At 45.6% G+C, this 17,656-nt stretch overlaps 1 protein-coding gene across 1 annotated transcript; it reads right to left on the bottom strand.

The window, feature by feature from the left end:
• Nucleotides 1-10,936: 10,936 nt before the first annotated feature.
• mca3 (Eukaryotic translation elongation factor 1 epsilon-1) lies at nt 10,937-17,265 on the bottom strand. Its single transcript, NM_001141016.1, is given in 4 exon segments — nt 10,937-11,698; nt 12,712-12,807; nt 16,044-16,241; nt 17,171-17,265. Coding segments are annotated over 4 exon segments (525 nt in total). The 5' UTR covers nt 17,258-17,265; the 3' UTR covers nt 10,937-11,554.
• Nucleotides 17,266-17,656: the final 391 nt, after the last annotated feature.

The raw sequence follows: 17,656 nt of genomic DNA, 5'->3' as shown, positions 1-17,656 counted from the left end.
ACAACAGAAGTATGTAGAGAACAACATAAGTATGTAGGGAACAACAGAAGTATGTAAGTATGTAGGGAACAACAGAAGTAGGTAGGGAACAACAGAAGTATGTAGAGAACAACATAAGTATGTAGAGAACAACAGAAGTATGTAAGTATGTAGGGAACAACAGAAGTATGTAAGTATGTAGGGAACAACAGAAGTAGGTAGGGAACAACAGAAGTATGTAGAGAACAACAGAAGTATGTAGAGTATGTAGGGAACAACAGAAGTATGTAGAGAACAACATAAGTATGTAAGTATGTAGAGAACAACAGAAGTATGTAGGTATGTAGGGAACAACAGAAGTATGTAGAGAACAACATAAGTATGTAAGTATGTAGAGAACAACAGAAGTATGTAGGTATGTAGGGAACAACAGAAGTATGTAGAGAACAACAGAAGTATGTAGGGAACAACAGAAGTATGTAGGGTACAGCAGAAGTATGTAGGGAACAGCAGAAGTAGGTAGGGGACAACAGAAGTCGGTAGGAACAACAGAAGTAGTTAGGGAACAATAGAAGTATGTAGGGAACAACAGAAGTAGGTAGGGGACAATATAAGTATGTAGGTAACAACAGAAGTAGGTATGGAACAATAGAAGTATGTAGGGAACAACAGAAGTAGGTAGGGGACAATAGAAGTATGTAGGGAACAACAGAAGTAGGTAGGGAACAACAGAAGTATGTAGGGAACAACAGAAGTATGTAGGGGACAACAGAAGTCTGTAGGGAACAACAGAAGTAGACAGGGAACAATAGAAGTATGTAGGTAACAACAGAAGTAGGTATGGAACAATAGAAGTATGTAGGGAACAACAGAAGTATGTAGGGGACAACAGAAGTATGTAGGAAACAACAGAAGCAGGTAGGAAACAACAGAAGTATGTAGGGAACAACAGAAGTAGGTAGGGGACAACAGAAGTATGTAGGGAACAACAGAAGTATGTAGGGAACAACAGAAGTATGTAGGGAACAACAGAAGTATGTAGGGAACAACAGAAGTATGTAGGGAAACAACAGAAGTATGTAGGGAACAACAGAAGTATGTAGGGAACAACAGAAGTAGGTAGGAAACAACAGAAGCAGGTAGGGAACAACAGAAGTATGTAGGGAACAACAGAAGTATGTAGGGAACAACAGAAGTATGTAGGGAACAACAGAAGTATGTAGGGAACAACAGAAGCAGGTAGGGAACAACAGAAGTATGTAGGAAACAACAGAAGCAGGTAGGGAACAACAGAAGCAGGTAGGGAACAACAGAAGTATGTAGGGAACAACAGAAGTAGGTAGGGAACAACAGAAGTAGGTAGGGAACAACAGAAGTATGTAGGGAACAACAGAAGTATGTAGGGAACAACAGAAGTATGTAGAGAACAACAGAAGTATGTAAGTATGTAGAGAACAACAGAAGTATGTAGGTATGTAGGGAACAACAGAAGTATGTAGAGAACAACATAAGTATGTAAGTATGTAGAGAACAACAGAAGTATGTAGGTATGTAGGGAACAACAGAAGTATGTAGAGAACAACAGAAGTATGTAGAGAACAACAGAAGTAGGTAGGGAACAACAGAAGTATGTAAGTATGTAGAGAACAACAGAAGTATGTAAGTATGTAGAGAACAACAGAAGTATGTAGGTATGTAGGGAACAACAGAAGTATGTAGAGAACAACAGAAGTATGTAGGGAACAACAGAAGTATGTAGAGAACAACAGAAGTATGTAGGGAACAGCAGAAGTAGGTAGGGGACAACAGAAGTCGGTAGGAACAACAGAAGTAGGTAGGGAACAACAGAAGTATGTAAGTATGTAGAGAACAACAGAAGTATGTAGGTATGTAGGGAACAACAGAAGTATGTAGAGAACAACAGAAGTATGTAGGGAACAACAGAAGTATGTAGGGAACAGCAGAAGTAGGTAGGGGACAACAGAAGTCGGTAGGGAACAACAGAAGTATGTAGGGAACAACAGAAGTATGTAGGGAACAACAGAAGTATGTAGGGAACAACAGAAGTATGTAGGGAACAACAGAAGTAGGTAGGGAACAACAGAAGTATGTAGGGAACAACAGAAGTAGGTAGGGAACAACAGAAGTAGGTAGGGAACAACAGAAGTATGTAGGGAACAACAGAAGTATGTAGGAAACAACAGAAGCAGGTAGGGAACAACAGAAGCAGGTAGGGAACAACAGAAGTATGTAGGGAACAACAGAAGTATGTAGGGAACAACAGAAGTAGGTAGGGAACAACAGAAGTATGTAGGGAACAACAGAAGCAGGTAGGGAACAACAGAAGTATGTAGGGAACAACAGAAGTATGTAGGGAACAACAGAAGTATGTAGGGAACAACAGAAGCAGGTAGGGAACAACAGAAGCATGTAGGGAACAACAGAAGTATGTAGGGAACAACAGAAGTATGTAGGGAACAACAGAAGTAGGTAGGGAACAACAGAAGCATGTAGGGAACAACAGAAGCAGGTAGGGAACAACAGAAGTATGTAGGGAACAACAGAAGTATGTAGGGAACAACAGAAGTATGTAGGGAACAATAGAAGACAGGGTTCTGTGTGGACCTGCGGAGGAGAGTATCCCATTTCACACACACGGCGATCATTTACACACACACACACACACACACACACACACACACACACACACACACACACACACACACACACACACACACACACACACACACACACACACACACACACACACACACACACACACACACACACACACACACACACACACAGATTGACATATACAGTGCCATGGGCAAGTTTACGATTACTGCCAGTGTTAAGCAGTCTCTTAGGAGAGACGCACTGTGTTTGTGGAAAAATACATTTCCAACAAGCCTTTCCCCTCCCTTGTCCTCATTCTAAGAGAAAGTCAGAAAATGTTAAACATGATTTTATTGTTAAACATTATTTAATTTACATGTAAACAGATTGTTTATATTGTTTAGAAATAATATGAGACAGCGAAACATCTCTATCAAAGACAGACACGATGCCAGCCTAATGGCCGCAGAGGGTCGTCTATGGACAGGGCGACATGTTCGTACAGTAGACCCCTCAGAGGGGGACAAGTGTGTGTGATGTGACCCCCTTCGGAGAGACACGTCCTGCCCGAGAGAGACGGGGAAGGGGGAGGGGGGGGCGTGAGATGGGACCTGACAGGAGTTTAGTGCTGGTGTCCGCCATGGTGGGGGACCGCGCCTCCTTGAGGGAGAGTTGTTGCTCTCTTTCACTTTCGTGCCTCTTCCCTCTCTCTCCATCTGACTCTTGAGGTCTGTGAGGTAGGAAGGAAGGACAGGAGCCCTCAGGTCAGGAGAAGCTCTGTGGTTGTCCAGGTCTTTGTTGCCTGCTACACCATGTTGTCTTGTAGCTTACATTCAGTAGCCCTTCAGCAATGACAGTGGGAGGCAAAGAGCAGTGATAGCGCCCCCTGCCTGATGCCTGTGTATTTGTGTGTGTGTGTGTGTGTGTGTACCCCGGTGGGAGTGTATCCTTACGCCTGTGTGTGTGCAAACAAATGTGTGTGTGTGTGTGTGTGTGTGTGTGTCTGTAAGGATGGACACAGGCCAGGTTTATCCCCGAGGGAGGAGTGGGAGCAGCAGCTCCAGTTATTAATCCTGCTGGCTGCGGGAGAGGTGTCACTGAGCGGACCAGGGGGCTACGAGCCACGAGGCACTCTGCTAACGTCTCTCCCTCTCTCATCTCCTCTCTCTCTCTCCTCTCCGTGTCCCTTGAGGTGATCGCCAACTGTCTTTGACTAAACTTCCGCCATCCTCACAGCTGACATATTTTATGAAAGGGAGTGAAAGGGAGATATTATGAGCGTAATGGAGGGTTCTAGGGCAAGGACTATCACACTGTGTCACCATAAAAAGAACCAACCCCCCAAAAAATTGAAGATGAATCCACAATTTTTAACTGGGGAGAATGCATTTGGATTCCCACATAGACCCAGGGAGTTTTTATGAGTCATGAGTCACATTAATACTGCCAAGAATATCAATCCATAGTATACAGCATTAACTGTTCACCATGAAATTGATCGTGGCTTTTCTGACTAGAGATTTCAATGAATAGAAGTTCTCATCAGATTGGTTTTGATTCATCCTCCTACATCACTCAGGTATTATGTCAGCATTGTACTTAAAAATACTCTCCAGATGATACCAAATCCATTGAAGACTAGGTGACTCGTACACCTGCCTTGCTAAAGATCCATATCATTGCCTTTGCAGTGCCGTAACTCCCCGTGAAATTACATCATGGCAAATAACACACCCCATTAGGCACAGGAATCATTCACTAGTGGCCATCACATAGCCTGGTCATCACATTGCCTGTCCATCACATGCTTGCAAAAAAGCACCCACTACGTATCTTAAGAATGAACGAATGGCTGCAGAGTGTAGCATGACAGTTCTGAAAGTCACAAGGGTAGTCCGCAAGGGCTGTAAAGAAGGCCATCCCCGGGACGACCGGGGATGGTGGTGGGCGGCGGTAGAGTGGGTCCTAGAGGAGCACACTGGGCCAATTGTAATACCATCATCTCCATGGCCGTATAACTTCAACCATCATCCATCCAGCCCATCAACAGCATCTTTGATAGCGTACAAATGTGCCGCTGCCCTCTGGGCTTCTGGCGCCCAGTTCAAAGCGTGTGGGGAAACACGAGATAAGATGGGGGCCTTGTTGAGCCCCCTCGACCCCGCTTTTGTCCTGTCTCACCCGCAAATGTCGATTTCACGCAGGCTTCCACCATATATGTTTTCAAAGGAGCCCGGGATCAGCTGTGTGATTGACTGAGGAGCTATCCCCCACTCCAGAAACACACATCCCTAGCAGTAGCTCATTACCAGGATGCTCAATGTCTGTATTACTTCATGTCATGTTTCCAAGAGGGACACATCTGCAGGACATCGTACCTCTTGGTGTCCCCCCCGTCCTGTATGTCCCATGGGATTGGTGTCGGGGGTGGCAACGTGAACCAATCCCTAGTCGAGGCTCAAGGACTGTGTCCTTAAATCCTAGGACTTCAAGACCGTCTTTAGTGAGGAAAGCACCATAGGCTGTCTGAATAGATGTGCCCCACTCACTCTGTGTAATTTGGCAGTTGCAATCATTTGTCTTTCCTTCATCCACGGCTGCTTGACACAAAGCACTATTGCATGTTTACTCGAGGCTAGTTAATACACTGAGGGGCGGCTGTACAGACACAGATTAAGCCTGTTTCTGGTCTAAGCATGCAACAGCCCCTAACACTAACTAGAACCAGTAACTGACCTCCTGAAGCAGCCTGGTAACTACGGGACCAACTAAAAATCCACCAAAGATCACAATGACTTATTTTTAAAAGAGAGGATGGAAAAATTGGGCCTAACCCTTCACATGGGTGACTTGAATCGCTAGACTAAGACTGCAAGAATCAAAGAGCCATCCCATGACATGAGTTTAATGTTCAGCAGAGCAGGCTCACTGAGGGGACAGAATGAGACGTGGGGGGGTGGAGTGAGCAGTGCGGTTGGGTGAGTGAGTGGGTGTCCCCTCTACCAGATTGCAGCTTCATGCCCCCAGTCCAGAATCAAGCCAGTGAGCGGTGAAGCGCACACACACACACACACACACACACACACACACACACACACTCATACATACCCACACACTGGAAACAGCCAGGCACGAGTAAAAGGTGCACTTCTGCTTCATAATCATGTCCTGTCAAGGTTCATCCGTTAACGCCACCCCGGCTGGCTCCCCTTGTGCCCGGGCTCTGCCATTTTGCCATGCTCAGTGAGGTGGACACTGGGAACTGTCTATTGGTTTGGCTTCTATGATACAGTCAGTCCAGAGGTCAAATATACGAAAGTACTGTCATTGCATCGAGTGGCTTTCGGTAAAACGTGGAAATGCAAACTTGGGTTTAAAATGGAAGATAAACACATACTTTTACTGTAAACTCCCTCCTCCTTCATACATACATGTATTTAGAATAGAGGTTAGTTAGGTAACACATAGTTACAGTTAATCATATCAAACCTTGTGTTGTTCTCCTCAATCTGTATCAGGGGTGTGTTTTGCATTAGGGAAATGTGACAAGATAAGGAGGGAAATAGCGCTGGGAGAAGAGGCTAATTTAACTCCAGGTTTAAATAAATTAGTCACCCCAAATTAAAACGGGCATTGTAATTAGGCGGAAATTAAAAATTCAGAGCCGGGTGACGGATATGCAGATGAGTTGAGCAGAAATGTTAATGAGGATGTTGTTTTTATTTCCAGGGTGGTCATTATAGGGTATTGCTGAGGGCACTGACCTCCTCGTTCCCTCTCTTCACCCAGGAATGCATCTGGAGGCTTACAACCATCCCTCTTGCATCCCCATTCTCTCAGCTTATTGCCCTCTCTTCCCTGAGCAGTGACTTTTTAAAAGTATAGCCCTTGTCATGGGGCTTCAGATGCAATTACTTTTGGTATCACTTCTCGCGGGGCAGTGAGTCCCCCCTGAAGACATCCTATCAGAAACCATCAAGGCAGTCTAAAGTTAAGTGGCATAGACCTGTGGGGAAGAGAGGCAAGGGTGCATGGAGTAGGAGACAAAATGCAGACCTAATATGCGACACATTCTTCAGGATTAGAATATGAGGACAACGAGTGTCCTCTCTGTCAACCAGTGACTACGCCCCAAGGCCAGGGTGTAGCCCATGACAGTCCTGGAGGAGTTCATTCCTGGCAAAATGTATGCAGAACCAGTCCCATGTTGGTTCTATTTCAAATATGTCCCTAATAATGTGTATGTTATTGCACCTGTACCCCACTGACTCCTAACAGCAGGGGTCTTAAAGATAAAATACCAATCCTTTTGCAGCTTGAGAACAAAGCGCAGGACAAATCCATACAAGAAAACTGAGAGGTTGAACTTATTCAGACAGGGAGAATCGCAATCCTTGAGTCTTGCACGGGTATGTATTCCTCCCATCCCCCAACATCACTACGCCCCTCTCACCCCAAGCCAAATCCACAACGCCCTGACACACACACACACACACACACACACACACACACACACACACACACACACACACACACACTGGACATCAGAGAGAGGCAGCCAGGAAGAGTGTGTGCAGCTGAGGCAGGTTGGGAGAGAGAGAGGGCGAGCAAAGGCTAATTCTGGAGCTGTCTGTGATCCGTGCTGAGTTAAGGTGTGATCCCATTGCCCCGGGATACACACATGCACTTTAGCACCTAGGCCGAATCAGCCGCACCTCTCTGACTGATGAAGTGAGTGAGTGCATCTCGTAAACTCCTCACCACACACCTGGGCTCATTCTGTGCTCCGCGGCATGGCTGCACCCCAGAGACAAGAACGAAGGACAAAAACTTCAGACAAGACTCCTTCCCCCCCCCACCCATTCAGTGTTCACCTCCCTGAATCTTACTGTTAGTACAGAAGCTGCAATAAGACTCCATGCTGCTAGTACAGAAACCTGCATTGAGACTGTTTCTAATACAGAAGCTGCATTAAGTGCATTAAGACTCTGTTTCTTATACAGAAGCAGCATTAAGTGCATTAAGACTCTGTTTCTTATACAGAAGCAGCATTAAGACTATGTTTCTAATACAGATGCTGCATTAAGACTATGTTTCTAATACAGATGCTGCATTAAGACTATGTTTCTAATACAGATGCTGCATTAAGACTATGTTTCTAATACAGATGCTGCATTAAGACTATGTTTCTAATACAGATGCTGCATTAAGACTATGTTTCTAATACAGAAGCTGCATTAAGACTATGTTTCTAATACAGAAGCTGTCTGGAGATAAGGATAATACACCGCCAACAGACCAACTGGGCACCGACGTCAGTTCAACATCTATTCCACGTTGGTTCAACCGAATGTAATTGATTCACCCTTGGAATGTAACCTTTGCTCACCCCACAATCTCATAAGATTTTCTGTACCTTTAAAGAGGAAACTAGAGCAAAATGTCTTTCCCAACTTGCCTTCAAGCAATGGAAGTCTGAACCAATGACAGTACTAAAGTGTGTATAGAGAACATTGCCCCCCTCACCCAGCCTGATCCTCGCCTCTGCACTCGTGTAATAGCAATTGACAATCAGATGCCATCTTTATGGGTGCATGGTAGAATTGTCACTATCTGTAAGGGGATGATAAGGCAAGGCCTGTCAAAAGCGCTTATGACATGCTAACCTGCCCCCACACAGTGTTGATTGTTTCATTGAATCAATCAGGGAACGCTGTTTTGCCAGATACATGTCCCGTCGGATGCGCCGCTCTCTCGATCTCATTAACGAGACGTAACAAAGGTTTTTTTTTTTGTGCAGACATGGCACTCTAACTAACACCGTGGGGCGTTATGCGACGTGAATACTCCACACGTTTGCCGCACATTAGGGAGATGGTACTAAGGAACCAGCTACTGGAAACTGCCTGAATCTGTGGGAAAGCACTTCCCTTTTTTAAATTTTTTTAAACAAGTTCTGCATGGCACCATTTACTTCCTGACCTGTGGAACGTGGCACTCCTATCTACAGTTTAAAAGTGACTTTACCCCACCTGGCCCTGAACTCTGTCCCCATGCCCTTCCCACAATGAAACCCCCTGTGGCGGTGAAGACGAGAAAGTGATAGGTGGCGTCTGGTCCGGACCACACACTGAGAGATGGACTCCTGGTGAGAGCTGAAGTCACCAGTGAACCCTGCTGATCCACTGCGCCAATTGACCCCTGAACTATCACCGACCAGGGGGGTGGGGGAAATGAAGGCTGTCTCCGCTGCCAGGAGGGAAATATCTAAATGTGAGCTCATTGTGGCAGTCCACCCCTGTAGAGAGGTGCACCTCAGTCTTTAGATGACCGGGAGAGGGTCCTACTAATTGGGCTGTCTGGGATACCCGCTGTGGCTTCATGTCTGGGGTTGTTTGGACTTTGGTTTGATCATCAGCTGCAAAGCTGGAAGACCTTATGCCACTGCCATTTTTACATTACAGCATTAGTCAGCACACAAAACTTCAGAAAAACTAATTTCAAGTGAATACACTCATAAAACCGAAGTCTTAAGTTCAGTATCCTCAACTTGGCGACAGGTCAAAGATAAAGGTTGACATGCTGTGCTAAGCCTCTCTTCAGCAGCTGTGATGATATCTAAATGGGACTGAAATAAACAACAGGACAGTGGTTCTATTATGGTCTAGTAGTGCAATGTTCTTCCTAATCTAGTCACAAGGCCTGCTCAAATGACTGCGGGATTTGTTTGCTTTCACAAGTTTACACTTTCCGGAACACACAGCACTTTGTTCGATGATGTACGGAACCACCAAATTTACAAAAACGAATGTGTAGATGGACCAACAATAATGTGAAAAACGAATTGATTAAAAGAACCAGATGAGACAACTGTCCTCTTTGCTTCTCTTTGTTTTTTTATTGGCACAGGACAACCTTCTGTAGACTTCAATAACACCGACCATAACATTAAAGCAGTATACATGTTATAAGGAAGGGTTATAGGGAAGATGATCATATAAAACCTGGACAAGGGTAAACAGGGTTTACATAACATAACACAGGCTGGGTGAAAGTGAAACAACTCAAACCAGTTAGCAGTTTGATAGACCGGATTAAATTACCACAATTTAGAAAGCCAACGATAACCCAACTCTTTTGTTGTGCAAACGATGTGATTAATTCAAACACACACACACACACACACACCAAAAACACACACACACACACACACACACACCACACACACACACACCTTTAAAATTAGTGGATTTGGCTATTTCAGCAACACCCGTTGCTGACAGGTGTATAAAACCGAGCACACAGTCATGCAATCTCCATAGACAAACATTGGCAGTAGAATGGCCTTCCTGAAGAGCTCAGAGACTTTCAACATGGCACCGTCAAAGGATGCCACCTTTCCAATATAACTTGCTAGTGCTGCACCGGTGAACTGTAAGTGCTGTTATTGTGAAGTGGAAACGTCTCAGAGCAACAACGGCTCAACCACAAAGTGGCAGGCCACACAAGCTCACAAAACGAGACCGCCGAGTGCTGAAGCACGTACAAATCATCTGTCCTCGGTTACAACTCTCACCACCGAGTTCCAAACGGACTCTGGAAGCAACGTCAGCACTAGAACTGTTTGTCGGGAGCTTAATGAAATGGGTTTCCATGGTCGAGCAGCCGCCCACAAGCCTAAGATCACCATGCGCAATGCCAAGTGTCGGCTGGAGTGGTGTAAAGTTCACCGCCATTGGACTCTGGAGCAGTGGAAAAGCGTTCTCTGAAGTGATGAATCACACTTCACCATCTGGGAGATGTTCGACAAGCGGGTGTCCACATACTTTTGATCATGTAGTGTATATTAGCTGTGATTTTCACTGCTGACAGAGGTAATGGCTAAATCCATTCTGCTTGTGTGAGTGGTTTGAGTGTGTATTGTCGCTCGGATGTTGTCACAAAAGGATTTCCCGCCCCCTGGTAAATGGGTGAAATGACAATGCGTGGCTGTCACCCAGGGCTCTGACGTTGGACAGAGGCGCACTGGAGCCTCTATGGCAGCTGGTAGTCTGCCCTCTGCCCCCTCAGCGTCAACACACGGACTGATTGGAGTGACTGAGCTAGAGGCTGCTGCCCACACTGCTGGTGGAACAGCAGAAGCAGCAGCTTGAGAAACAAGACTAAATTCATGAGGGCGGAAAGTTGATAGTGGACTGGACAACTGTGGAGGATGGTGATTACATAGCTGAACACAGTTGGGCGGACTGGACATATTTTGTTTTGTTTGAGGAAAATGTTAATACATTGAAAATGCAATAGCAGGGATTTCTTTAAAACGGACATAGCAAACGAATAAGTCAATTGTCATTTTTAATAATACTTTTTCACATTCAAGGCTCAGGCTACGAGAAAAAAGAAGCATCAGCAAGAATGCTCTCAGGCCACCTGTTTCAGACTATCCCTGCACATTGACCCTGACGACCCCACCTGTTTCAGACTATCCCTGCACATTGACCCTGACGACCCCACCTGTTTCAGACTATCCCTGCACATTGACCCTGACGACCCCACCTGTTTCAGACTATCCCTGCACATTGACCCTGACGACCCCACCTGTTTCAGACTATCCCTGCACATTGACCCTGACGACCCCACCTGTTTCAGACTATCCCTGCACATTGACCCTGACGACCCCACCTGTTTCAGACTATCCCTGCACATTGACCCTGACGACAATAGACAAAACACAGACTCCCAACACCCAACTCACACAAAAACAAACCATCCATCTCTTTGTGATCATTTCTCCATTGCGTGTGTTTTTCGCCTGGGGTTTCCGAGGGAAAAATAACCACATGTCTCCAAGGCAAAAGAGGGAGGGGGCCACAGTGGTGTTAGGTAGGTTGAGACGTCAGCACACGCCTGTGTACTCCTCACGCTGGCCCTCGGCCATCCTGGCAGCCAGCCTAAGAACTCAGTGGTGGCCGCTGGTGTACACTCTGTTCCTCAGGACCACCACTGGGGGTAGGTGGTGCCGGACACCGGTGTAGTGCTGGACTTGATCAAACCACCGTGTCACATTCATGTGCTTCTCCTTCTCCTGGATGGCCAGGTCCACCTGGGAGAGAGGGGGAGACATTCCTGGTTTCCACTGATGCTCCATACTACGCTGTACAATTCTGCCCTTGTTTCATTTAAATGGGTGGTCCCGTCTGTGCTCTTTAAAAAGGTCCTTTATTTGAAATAGTGTTTGTTACAGGTGTGTAGGTTTCAAAATTAGAATACCTTTTAGCAAGGGCAAATTAAACCAGAGATGGAGATCCGCACACTGTCCAAAAAGTGGACCAATACACTTTTTGGACAGTGTGCGGGATCTCCATCCTTCCTAACAGTATTTCCATTTGCCATTGCTAAAAGGTTGAGAATGATGCTACTGTGACACTACAAGGCAGCAAGGAAAGAAAATGGCTAGCAATGTTTTGAACCAGCATTATTTTGCAGATGCATCTTGCTGGCTAGCTAGCTAATACCCAAACTAACACAGGAACTCTGCTTGTTACTAACATGTTACTAACTCACATCTTTCCCCCCAAAAAACAAGTCCTTTTTTAGCCGAACACAATAATAATGCCTTACTAAAGTGAACATATTAGACCATCCCATTTCAGGTTCATTGTGAGGCTGCCCAAACTTGGTCTTAGCTAGCTATACCGTCCCTGAAACAGAGTCTAGAATCAAACCCGTTTGATTCAGTAGCTACGATAGCCCTCCCATGACTGTACTTCTAACAAATACAATGAGGACCTAGGCTGCTGAGTGACCTCTGTCCTGAGGTTAACCGCCATGATAAAAACTAAACTGACTCCCTTGTGTCTGGTGGCAAGGATCCATCTCCGCCACAACCGCTGACATTTCTCAACATGTGATCCCTCCGGGGCCGACAAACTTCTTACTTGGTCTGAGCTAAAGACATCACTTCGCGCCTCTTTTTATTTTTTTTATGCTTGTGTCAAGTTCTCTCTCCCATGACTTTTAACCGGATGACTCTTAACTGTGAGCTCCGTTTGACAAAACGGCTTTTAACTTCAACTCTGAAGTGGGCTCTGTTTGGTTATTGGACGCTAGACTTACGATGATGTGATGGATTCCGTAGTACATGAGTGTGTCGGCGAGGGTGAACTGATTTCCTGCCAGGTAAACCTTGTCTTCTAGATAGCTGTTGAGGTCCTGCATGAGAAAATAATAAAATACAAATTTCATCATTAAGTTCATCAGAATTGCTTGGATTTTTTTTTTTTTTTACAGAATTTCACAGATCCTCAATAGAGACAAACACCAATAAACATCTTGAACACTACAGGTCACAATCACTACAATGTAACTCATGACATTATCTTAGCATTTCTTTATCATAATCACCTAATTAGACATTAGATTCAATAAAAGTTAACCAACGAAGTTCATCAACCACATAACATTTATTTGAACAGTAAAAGCAGGAGTGAGAAACTCCCGACACATCTCAATAACAATACTTTCCCAGCTTGATAATGACGCATCCACAGTAAAATACAAAATATCCAAATACACTTCTTCAATAGTAAAGAGAGTTGAAATACAAGATGAAAGCTGTGGCCGGTGGAGCCAACTCAGGCCTGAGATTTATTGAACCTATATATCTGGGACGTACGGGTGGAGAGCTCGGTATCTGTACGTGAACAATGCATAACCCGAGGGGGAATATCAGCCTGGCGTGGCATGCCATCCTAACAACTCTGGCCACTCCGGCTAGTGCAGATGCCTTACAAGTGGCTCACTCCTCTCCCGACTTACATGGGCGCCTGCAAATCTAATGAACCTTCCCCAAACCCAGGCTGTGGATGGGCTGAGCATGTGTGTGTGTGGTTATGCAGGTCCCAAGGGATGGGACCATCTTTAGCACTTACACTGCACATACAGCGTCTTGAGGGCTAATGGAGTTATTGTGCAGTGTGTGCTACCAAGCAAGGCATGAAGACAGACTCCTCCGCCACAATCAGATCCCTGCCTTCCCTACAGCTGGAGGCGCAGGCGGACAAGAGACTACCCCCCACCCCCATCTCATGGACATCAGAACCTGGCCTCTGCTCCTCCTCCACCCTAACCACATTCTGCCCGAGAGTTCTGATATCGCTGCAGTCACTGGGGCCACTAGACCTTCCTGCTGCTGAAAGGCTGTGGGTTATAGCACCATGACCATATCTACCATAGTGATGAAAGGGAAACAGTCCCAATGGTAGAAACAAACAGCATCATGTTTTAACCTCGAGTAGCATTCCTTAGTTGTTTTTGTGCAAGCTATCCACACTGTCAGTCTGGCCAACTTTAGATATAGTCGTTTTTTTATAGGACGATAGGAGTTTAGTCTAATTCGTGTTCTTTTTTTTGCCATACAAAATCTGCCACCGTAGTATCGCCATACCGGCACCGCGGCGTCGCCATACCAGCACCGTGGCGTCGCCATACCAGCACCGTAGCATCGCCATACCGCCACCGTAGTATCGCCATACCAGCACCGTAGTATCGCCATACCGCCACCGTAGTATCGCCATACCGGCACCGTAGCATCACCATACCGGCACCGTGGCATCACCATACCGGCACCGTGGCGTCACCATACCGGCACCGTGGCGTCGCCATACCAGCACCGTAGCATCACCATACCGCCACCGTAGTATCGCCATACCAGCACCGTGGCATCACCATACCGGCACCGTGGCATCACCATACCGGCACCGTGGCGTCGCCATACCAGCACCGTGGCATCGCCATACCAGCACCGTGGTATCACCATACCGGCACCGTGGCGTCACCATACCGGCACCGTGGCGTCACCATACCGGCACCGTGGCGTCGCCATACCAGCACCGTGGCATCACCATACCAGCACCGTAGTATCGCCATACCGGCACCGCGGCATCACCATACCGGCACCGTGGCATCACCATACCGGCACCGTGGCGTCGCCATACCGGCACCGTGGCATCACCATACCAGCACCGTAGTATCACCATACCGGCACCGTGGCGTCGCCATACCAGCACCGTGGCATCACCATACCGGCACCGTAGTATCGCCATACCGACACCATAGTAACGCCATACCAGCACCATAGTAACGCCATACCAGCACCATAGTAACGCAATACCGACACCATAGTAACGCAATACCGGCACCGTAGTAACGCAATACCGGCACCGTAGTAACGCAATACCGACACCATAGTAACGCCATACCAGCACCATAGTAACGCCATACCAGCACCATAGTAACGCAATACCGGCACCGTAGTAACGCAATACCGGCACCGTAGTAACGCAATACCAGCACCATAGTAACGCCATACCAGCACCATAGTAACGCAATACCGACACCATAGTAACGCAATACCAGCACCATAGTAACGCAATACCGGCACCGTAGTAATGCAATACCAGCACCATAGTAACGCCATACCAGCACCATAGTAATGCAATACCGGCACCATAGTAACGCAATACCAGCACCATAGTAACGCAATACCGGCACCGTAGTAACGCAATACCGGCACCGTAGTAACGCAATACCGGCACCATAGTAACGCAATACCAGCACCATAGTAACGCAATACCAGCACCATAGTAACGCAATACCAGCACCATAGTAACGCCATACCAGCACCATAGTAACGCAATACCGACACCATAGTAACGCAATACCAGCACCATAGTAACGCAATACCAGCACCATAGTAACGCAATACCAGCACCATAGTAACGCCATACCAGCACCATAGTAACGCCATACCAGCACCATAGTAACGCAATACCAGCACCATAGTAACGCCTTACCAGCACCATAGTAACGCAATACCGACACCATAGTAACGCAATACCGTAGTATCAGCATAACTATTGAAATCAGATCTAACATTCTGCATAATCAGATAAACTAAAATGTGTGACACACACACACACAGGAGGATTTAAAAGTGGCGAGAGGCGCCTGTCCAGCCAATCGATGGCTTCATATCTCTTTCCCGCTGTCGACAGCCACAGCGGCCCCCATTAAAGACTTTTACTGTTGTCTACTGCTTTGCCTGTCTCGGCCATGTCACTGAAGGGCCATACATCAGTCTTGATTCATGTCGCCTCGCATTAATGAGCCACACACACTGTCAGTCTGGCCCCTGCTGGCAGAGCATTGGAGAGTTTTGCTCAGGGGCTTCTCCAAGGCCCTGTTAGACCCTCTCCATACACAGCTCACCAAGCCTCTCTATCCCACAAGGGTAGAAGGGACTTCTCATGAAAAACAGTGGGTAGTGGAACACATTTTCATTTGACAAGAGACTACAATAAAACTGACTAACTTGCAAGAGGAAGATATTTAAAATGTTTTGACTTTCTAATACTGAAGAATCTTCACTATTGTTTCTGGGCCTCTACCTTCAGTATGGTCTTGATATCGTCTTTGTGGCATCCATCCACTTTGGTGAGCCTGTACTCCAGCCACTGCTGCACTAAAGCCTTGTGTTCTGCAGACCCACCCAGTAACTCGGGCCGTTTGGCCTCTTGGACCAGGTGAGTGGCGATGGTCACCAAGCCGACCAGAGCTGGGCCATTATTACTGTGGAGCACAGGTACCTGGGTGGGAGAGAAAGAGAATGTGTGTGCATTACACATTTCAAAAAAAAAAATGTATACCTTTATTTAACTAGGCAAGTCAGTTAAGAACAAATTCGTATTTACAATGACGGCCTCCCAAAAGGCCTCCTGCGGGGACGGGGGGGATTAAAAATTAAATATAGGACAAAACACACATCATGACAAGAGAGACAATACAATAACATAACATGGTAGCAACACAACATAACAAAACATGGCAGCAGCACAAAACATGGTACAAACATTATTGGGCACACTAAGAGCCTGATAGGAATTATGGACACATAAAATAAAAACGACAACCCTGTAACTACTTGTCAACATCCTGTTAGAGTCACTTGTCAACATCCTGTTAGAGACACCATTTATGCTCTAGTTGCATACGAGCTCAAGTCATTTTAATAGCTGGCTAGCTTCCTAAACAACACACGCACTGTCACTACCCCATGTGGTACAGTATGTCTGTTTGTTTCTAGCATTGCAATGAAGGCTGTTGAGGCAGAACTAGTACTGAACACTCACTGAAATTAGCTATAGTACGTTTAGTAGTAGCAGCAAGATATGTTGGCAACCCAATAAGCAATTCACATGGCATAGTTAACGTTAGCTATCTGGCCAGACAGCAGATTCATTCAATGTTAACTTAACGTTAACTGGCTAATGATAACACATTTGATCTGAAACAATGACTATTACACATTTTTTTACACATATTTGTTCCTAAGCGACCTCCCTTCGCTAAAAATAGAAGATAAAATAGTTGCTAAAGCTACGGACATTATCTTGTTAGCTAGCTAGCTAGCTTTTCTAAGGACAGTAGAGTAGCATGTGCTCGCTACTCTTTTTAACCTACTGTTCTAAGGTCTATAATACTTGGCAGATATAGATAACTGTGATGGCAAATTCACCTTCTTGTCCCCCTGAGTACTGTATTTGTTAGGCTTTTTCAATCCTAAAGATTTTTCCAGCGATGACAGCTCTCTGAACGCCATCATTGCGATCTGTCTGCTGGGCAAGGGGATGGCAACACGATTGGTCGAGATTAGTCATTGCCGCCCACTAGACTCAAATGGACAACAAATTCAGCCAATGCTGACATGAAAAGTGATTTTTATTTCGTTTCATTACGTTGTCTTTTTTTTTTGTTGCCCTGCTAGCTTTTAAGTTACATTGCATCAGATCAGATCAAGAACTTTAATGACCAGATGAAACAGTTATATATTAAAAAAGTATAGGTCTAATTTCTCCCTGAATATTTTGTTACAGAATATTTTAAAACATATTTAAAACATGCTTACATTTTTATTGTAGGCTACACATACATTATCAAATTGAGAATGTTTAATTGTTTAATTAAAATATCTAAAATGATATATTTCTTGATGAATAAAAAA

The sequence above is a fragment of the Salmo salar genome, chromosome ssa19 (genome assembly GCF_905237065.1).
Source record: "Salmo salar chromosome ssa19, Ssal_v3.1, whole genome shotgun sequence".
Classification (NCBI taxonomy): Eukaryota; Metazoa; Chordata; class Actinopteri; order Salmoniformes; family Salmonidae; genus Salmo; species Salmo salar.
Note: the sequence above shows the minus strand (reverse complement) of the source record. Positions and strands in the feature narration are given on the sequence as shown.